The 7986-nt window shown below is 41.4% G+C and overlaps 1 protein-coding gene across 2 annotated transcripts; it reads right to left on the bottom strand.

Annotated features, from left to right (window-relative positions):
- Positions 1-1676: 1676 nt before the first annotated feature.
- Positions 1677-5218, bottom strand: LOC129862679 (aldo-keto reductase family 1 member D1-like). Of its 2 annotated transcripts, XM_055934565.1 has the most exons (8): positions 5016-5212; positions 4379-4546; positions 3881-3997; positions 3647-3724; positions 3129-3251; positions 2741-3016; positions 2204-2286; positions 1677-2116 (listed from the first exon to the last, which is right to left on the bottom strand). In XM_055934565.1, the coding sequence occupies exons 1-8, from the start codon at positions 5106-5108 to the stop codon at positions 2074-2076; spliced, it is 981 nt and encodes a 326-aa protein (XP_055790540.1). In that variant the 5' UTR covers positions 5109-5212; the 3' UTR covers positions 1677-2073. The 2 variants fall into 2 exon arrangements, with proteins under 2 accessions (XP_055790540.1, XP_055790541.1); XM_055934566.1 differs by lacking the exons at positions 3647-3724; positions 3881-3997 and having other exon boundaries at positions 5016-5218.
- Between the last annotated feature and the right edge of the window lie 2768 nt (positions 5219-7986).

The raw sequence follows: 7986 nt of genomic DNA, 5'->3' as shown, positions 1-7986 counted from the left end.
TCAGGCCACCATAGACCTACAATTACCTAGACTTACAAAACCCCTAGATCTACAAAAACCCTAGACAAAACAAGCATACCCACCCTCATCACACCCTGACCTAACCAAAATAATAAAGAAAACATAGATAACTAAGGTCAGGGCGTGACAGTATATGATCAGTACAATTTTGTTTTAAAGGTCGACTTAGAAATGATAAAAGGAGTCAAGACAATGTACAAAATTAAAGCAAAACAACTGCTTCAGGTCACCATAGTTCAGTCGTTCAGTGCTGTTTACCAGTAAAGCTTAATTAAATTTGCCCGCACATTCCATTCTTTAAAATATGTGTCAAGACCTTAATTGTCACACTTGGTGAAAAAAGCACAAAGAGAAAAAGGTGCCAACAACATTTCCTTTCAGTTTCCTGCTGTTCTTCACTGTACTGCGACAGGTTGCTGATCAGAGTGTGCATGCATCCCAAATGACAACCTATTCCCTTTGTAGTGCACTACTTTTGACAAGGGCCCATAGGACTCCAATAGGGCTCTGGTCAAAAGTAGTGAATAGGCTGCTAATTAGGACTCACCCTGTGTCTGTCTGTCAGGCTGAAGACGCTGCCCTGTCTTTCCTTATTACAATCAGCCTGTCTTGTTCATAACAACCATGCTGTTCATTAGGAGGTTTAAGCATGCAGCTCCAGGTCTCCTGTTGTGAGGGCAGGTCGTTTGGGCCTGAACAGTGGTCTGAGTGAGACACAGTGGGAAGGTTTGGCCATAAATATTCCCATAGTGCCCTGCTTTATCTTAATTGGACCAATGCGTTGCACTAAGAGGCCATGATGACACATCTAAATGGTTGATGGATGTAAAGTCAGTGGTTGAAAAGCATGTAGTATTATCATGAGCACTCCACACATTTAAAACAATTGGAAATTCAGTGGCTCAGCTGGGCATTGAGGAATATGTAAAACTATGTCAAGTATGGGGACATGTATTACAGAGATATACACTGAGTTTACAAGACATTGAGTTGACATCTTAATATTGAGTTGCACCCCTTTTTGCCCCTCAGAACAGCCTAAATTTGTCGGGGTATGGACTCTACAAGGTGTCGAAAGCGTCCCACAGGGATTCTGGCCCGTGTTGACTCCAATGCTTCCAATAGTTGTGTCAAGTTGGCTGGATGCCCTTTGGGTGGTGGATGATTCTTGATACACACGGGAAACTGTTGAGCGTGAAAAACCCAGCAGCGTTGCAGTTCTTGACACACTCAAACCAGCGCACCTGGCACCTACTACCAAAGGCACGGACATATTTTGTCTTGCCCATTCACCTTCTGTATGGCACACATACGCAATCCACGTCTCAATTGTCTCAAGGCTTCAAAATCCTTATTTAACCTGTCTTCTCCCTGTCATCTACACTGATTGAAGTGGATTTAACAAGTGACATCATTAAGGGATTATAGCCTTCACCTGGTCGGTCTATGTCATATAAAGAGCAGGTGTTCCTAATGTTTTGTACACTCAGTATAATAGGACATTCTTTTCTATTGAATTGTTGTTTCTACCCTATAGGTTAGTGTGTCAGATAAACATTGATTGGTTAGGGTTAGGTAACCTGGCCAGAGTGCCAGTCTGTTTCTACTCACTTGCCAACTACTTGTCACACTAGACCAGAGTTCCCACATAGAAGTCAGCTTGACGTGCATTTATTGATCGATAAACAAACACTAGGAGCAGGAATGTCTTAACAGTGTATGAGACTATTGTTACATATCAGAATAATTCAGCATATTTGGGATACTTCAGCAGTCTCCGGTTATTATACTTTTTAAAATGTGTTAAATACAACTAAGGTGCAATAGGGATTGATTTCTCAAACAGTTTTTTCGTGTCAACTGGTCAATGGTTTTCATTCATTGTCAAGTAGAGCCCCCTAGTGGTCTTTTGATGAGGGGTACTGCCTCACAAAATGACAGAATTAACCCAAAGAAATGTAGGCTACTACAGTATGGTTCCACACAAAGAAACGAAACATGTTCAGTGAATTTGTCAAGGGTACAGGAAAACATGGAGTTATATTGCCAGGCTTAATATTCATCCAGAAATGGGTATTCAGGATGGTCACTCCACCTGTGGGGAAAAAGAACCAACACACTGTATCAACACCTAAATATAAAAACTGACTCAATATTGTAGCTACTAAAGTGCAATACTTACATTAAAAGCTCCACAAAACGGATGTCTTTGTTCAGTCCTTCAATGGTTTTCATTTCATCCTCAGTGAGTGAAAAGTCAAATATCTATAACAGAGTACAAAAAGGGGGTATAACTGAAATAGGTCACCATGCAGTATACAAAACATTAGGAACAGCTTCCTCATATTGAGTTGCACCCCCTTTTGCCCTCAGAATAGCCTCAATTTGTCAGGGCATGGACTCTACAAGGTTTCGAAAGCATTCCACTGGGATGCTGGTCAATGTTGACTCCAATGTTTCCCACAGTTGTGTCAAGTTGGCCGGATGTCCTTTGGTTGGTGGACCATTCTTAATACACAAGAAAAACTTTTGAGCGTGGCACCTACTACCATACCCCGTTCAAAGGGACTTCAAAGTGGATTTAAAAAGGGATTAAGGGACCACAGCTTTCACCTCGATTCACCTGGTCAGTCCATGTCATGGAAAGAGCAGGCGTTACTAATGTTTTGTACACTCAGTGTATATTAGTGGTTGTTGACTATGTTTAATTCAGTTGAACCTGAAAGTTGTCCTTGATCCTGTGAGCGCTGAAGCTTTTGGGGATGACCACCACTCCTCTCTGGACATTGAATCGCAGGGCCACCTGAGCACTGTTCTTTCTGTACTTCTTTGCTATGGAGACCAGGACCTCATCCTCCAACAAAGGAGGGCATTTCAGGTTCACCCAGGAGGCGTCCCTTGAAGTGCCTAAGGGGCTGTAGCCTACGATCACAATGTTATTCTGACGGCAGTACTCAAGCAGCTTGGGCTGAGTGAAGTATGGATGGCACTCGACCTGTATTGAAAATATATATATAGCACTTATTAGTTATGTGCACAAATCTGAAATGAGGTTTTGCAAATGTAATTGCATAAGCATCTCAGCATTGAGAGAGAATTTGCCCCACCTGGTTGGACACAGGTCTGTGTTTGAGGCCAGGCTTTCTCAGTAGAAGCTCCAGCTGTCTCCTGTTGAAGTTGGAGACTCCCAGAGATTTGACCAGCCCTGCATCTTTGCAGGCCTCTAAAGCCTGTTGGAATAGAGGAGACTTTAAAATATGTCCTTCATACTGATTTACCAGAATGAGAGAGACATACCCCAGAGAAAAACAACACAAATTCTAGAGACTGGAGAACTTTGGAAAGAGGTCGACTGACTATTTATGGCATTGTCCTTGACACAGAGATTAGAGCCAAGGCCATTGCAATTGAATTTATATTTGTGCCCAGAATATTTACTCTTGTATATAGGCTAGTGCCTATGCTGTTCTAATACTCTGTAGTACATTGGTTTTCTTATATTGTTCATTATAACCACCCCATAAGTATGCTGATTGTTGAGATTCCTTCAGCTATTCTAAACACAATTGATTCTGATAATGAGACGATGATGCAGTTGGCTATGGGCCGGGAAGACAGAACTCACCTCCCATGTTGCACATAGGTCTGTCTCATGGTAAATATACCGCCCATCCTCATATTTAGGATAAAACTCTGCACCAGGCTGAAATTGAGATACCGTGATAAGAATGAATGACACATTTTGAGTTGACTTAAAAATAGTTCAACTTTTTAGAATTGGTCTTTTACATTGGCCTTGAAGTGGTGGGTGCAATTTCAAACTGACGTCTGTAGACTACAGTAGTTACAATCTGTTAACCTTGAATGCAGTGGGCATCTCGATGATGTATAGATCCACATAGTCCAGTTTCAGGGCCTTCAGTGTTCTCTCTAAGGCAGGCCTGACGAGCTCTGGAGGGTGGAAGGTGTTCCATAGCTGAGACAGGTAGAAAGAGATTGCTATGACCAACCGCTCTTAGGCTGTCAGACCTGCGTTCAAATACTATTTGATATCATTTCAAATACTTTAGCGTTGCTTGATTGCAATACAACCAATGGAAAAGACCCCAAAATACAAAACAAATACAAAAAGGTATGTAGTCTTTGTCCAGTTTACCGGACAAAGATTATCACCTATTCCTGGACAAAAATGCACTTTCAATTGGGAATCCTCATTGAACTCTTCTAGTTCTGAATCAAGGACTAGGCATCTGTGCCAGTGTAACCAGCCCTTAAAATAAAGGCCTACTATGGTTCTGTGATAGAAAGTTAAGTGAAGTTGAAGTGTGTAAATCAACCAGCAATAAAACAACTTCACCTTTCCACAGTAAAAGATGTCTTCTCTTTTGACGGTTCCATCCTCAATTTTCTCTCTTATGGCTTGGCCTACTTCGTGCTCATTGAAATACACCAAAGCCCCATCAAAGTGTCTGTACCCCACATCTATTGCATGCTTCACACTGTTTAACGCTGTGCCTCTGGGTGTCTGTCAACAAACAGAGTTTAGAGAGTGAATTTACATGAAAGAAAGTCCATTTATTTCTTAAACTTAGAGACATTAGTAAGGCCTACTTCGTTTTTTACTAGTTAGTGTTTAACCAGTCAATCACAGCAGTTAACATGGACTTTGTGCTCATATGAACATGGACTCATTTGATCTTTGATTCTCAAAGCGCTTTCTAGTTTACAGGTGGTTGACCTCGTCCCCAGGCTAAACGTGTCTGGGACTGAGATTAACAGGTGGCCTGCCTGTCAGTGAAAAATCCTAATTATGTTATCCAAATCAGACTGTCAGGTATACTCTTGAAAAATGTGAAATTCAAATATTGCTATTCTTGAATACTCCACCAACAATGTAATGTGAAGTTTTTGTGCAGGAGTACATTTGGTCAAATCTTTTTTCCCACATGCACCTGGTGTTCAAACTGCTCTTTAAAAAAAAAGGTTTCCCTTACCGTTCGTGGGTCTCCATAAGTCCCCAGTCCAAATAGGGGAATCCGGTTCCCATCACTGAGGGGAACACTGTGTTTCTCAGCAGTCAAGTTCATCTCTGAGTCTGTCTGGACTATGGGAGAAGTGAGGCTAGGGCTTCTTTATGTAGTAAACGTAATAGCTAATGTATTACTGAGCTACCTTTGATCCAGAGTGCAACATTACCCTTCCAGCAGACAGTGCTCTGCTCTCTGTGTCACAGTACAAAATGGTGTCACGACTTCTACCGAAGTCGGGTCCCTCTCCTTGTTCGTGTCAGAGTCATGTGTATAGGTGGCAGGGAAGTCAGGCGCAGGAGAGTCAAACAGAGTGTAAATGGAGTCTTTTAATATCTGTCCACTTAACATACTCCAAACACGAAAATGTACATACATAAAATAAACATGGATACGAGGACCCATCGCACACCTATACAGCAAGAAACAACACTGACATAAAACAATCTCTGACAAAGACATGAGGGGAAACAGAGGGTTAAATACACACCAGGTAATAGATGGGATTGAAAACAGGTGTGTGGGAAGACAAGACAAAACCAATGGGGGAAAAAAAATGGATCGATGATGGCTAGAAGACCGGTGACGTCGACCGCCGAGCACCACCCGAACAAGGAGAGGCAACGACTTCGGCAAAAGTCGTGACAGTTCGGGCGGCGTTCGACGTTACTGGCCTCTAGCCATCGCTCATCAACTTTCCTTTTTCCATTTGTTTTGTCCTTGTTTTACACACCTGGTTTCAATCCACCAACTACTTGTTCATTATTTAACCCTCTGTTCCCCCATGTTTGTTTGTGAGTGATTGTTTATTGTATTGCGGTCCGTTATTGTGGCCTTGGATTTATTTGACGTGTATTGTGATTATTGTTGAGTAAAATTGCGTACATTACTCATATCTGCTGTCTTGCGCCTGACTCGTCTACACCAGCTACACACAGACGCATTACAAATGGACCAGAAAACCCATGGCAGATGGACTGCCCCCTCTCATTGAAGCCATAAAGTTCACGGCCGACTAGGGTAGTACAAGATGATGTTTTCAGAAAGCAGGATCCCCAATTATAGTGATATATTCAACGTTTTTTCTTTATTTGTACTATTTTCTACATTGTAGAATAATAGTAGACATCAAAACTATGAAATAATATATTTGGAATCATGTAGTAATCAAAAAAGTGTTAAAAAGATATTCTTCAAAGTTGCCACCCTTTGCCTTGATGACAGCTTTGCACACTTTTGGCATTCTCTGAACCAGCTTCATGAGGTAGTCACCTGGAATGCATTTCAATTAACAGGTGTGCCTTGTTAAAGTTAATTTGTGGAATTTCTTTCCTTCTTAATGCGTTGAGCCAATCAGTTGTGAAAAGGTAGGAGTGGTATACAGAAGATGGTCTTTGACCAAATAGGGCTAAGTCCATATTATGGCAAGAAAAGCTCAAATAAGGAAAGAGTATCAACAGTCCATCATTACTTTAAGACATGAAGGTCAGTCAATCCATGATGAAACTGGCTCTCATGAGGACCATCACAGGAAAGGAACACCCAGAGTTACCTCTGCTGCAGAGGATAAGTTCATCAGAGTTACCAGCCTCAGAAATTGCAGCACAAATAAATGCTTCACAGAGTTCAAGTTCAACACACATCTCAACATAAACTGTTCAGAGGAGAATGCGTGAATCAGGCCTTCATGGTCAAATTGCTGCAAATAGAAGGACAACAATAATAAGAAGAGGCTTGCCTGGGCCAAGAAACACGAGCAATGGACATTAGACCAGTGGAAATCTGTCCTTTGGTTTGATGAGTCCAAATTTGAGATTTTGGTTCCAACCGCTGTGTCTTTGTGAGACGCAGAGTAGGTGAACAGATGATCTCCACATGTGTGGTTCCCACCGTGAAGCATGGAGGAGGAGGTGTTAAGTGTTCAGGGGTGCTTGTTGGTGACGCTATCTGTGGTATTTAGAATTCAAGGCACTCTTAACCAGCATGGCTACCACAGCATTCTGCAGCGATTCGCCATCCCATCTGGTTTGCGTTTAGTGGGACTATCATTTGTTTTTCAACAGGACAATGACCACTCACACCTCCAGGCTGTGTAAGTGCTATTTTACCAAGAAGGAGAGTGATTGAGTGCTGCATCAGAAGACCTGGCCTCCGCAATCACCCGACCTCAACCCAATTGAGATGATTTGGGATGAGTTGGACCACAGAGTGAAGGAAAAGCAGCCAATAAGTGCTCAGCATATGTGGGAACTCCTTCAAGGCTGTTGGAAAAGCTTTCCAGGTGAAGCTGGTTGAGAGAATGCCAAGATTGTGCAAAGCTCTCATCAAGGCAAAGGATATATTTGTGTGTGTTATTTCATGGTTTTGATGTCTTCACTATTATTCTAGAAAATAGTAAAAATAAAGAAAACCCTTGAATAAGTAGGTGTGCCCAAACTTTTGACTGGTACTGTATATATATATGTTGTTTGTGTGTGTTTATATATATGCGTGTGTGTGTGTATTGCACCAGATGTATGTCCTTAAACTAGTTATAAAAAATGTGCATACTGAAGAAATTAGAAGGATAATTTAGTTGCTACGGTAGCCTGCAGTACCTCGAGGCCGTGTCTGAAATCCGTCTTGCCTACTACTAAAAATACTAATGTGCACTAATAGTATTACATACTATTTAGAATGTACTGCTTATTAAAAACCTTTGCAGAAAGAAACAAATATCAAGATAGCCCTTCTACTCATCCATACCAAGAAGGCATCATCTAATGTGCATTTTTATATTCTGATTATCAGCTGTTCTCAACCACAAAAGATGATTCCCTTCCTCATTAGTGTGCAGCAAATTCTACTTGATAAAAAGACTAAATGAGTATGACATCTTAGCATTTAAGGCATACTCAATTTTCTAAATTTCCCATAGTATAATTGTTTTTTTTCTCCT

The sequence above is a fragment of the Salvelinus fontinalis genome, chromosome 9 (genome assembly GCF_029448725.1).
Source record: "Salvelinus fontinalis isolate EN_2023a chromosome 9, ASM2944872v1, whole genome shotgun sequence".
In the NCBI taxonomy this organism is placed as follows: domain Eukaryota; kingdom Metazoa; phylum Chordata; class Actinopteri; order Salmoniformes; family Salmonidae; genus Salvelinus; species Salvelinus fontinalis.
Note: the sequence above shows the minus strand (reverse complement) of the source record. Positions and strands in the feature narration are given on the sequence as shown.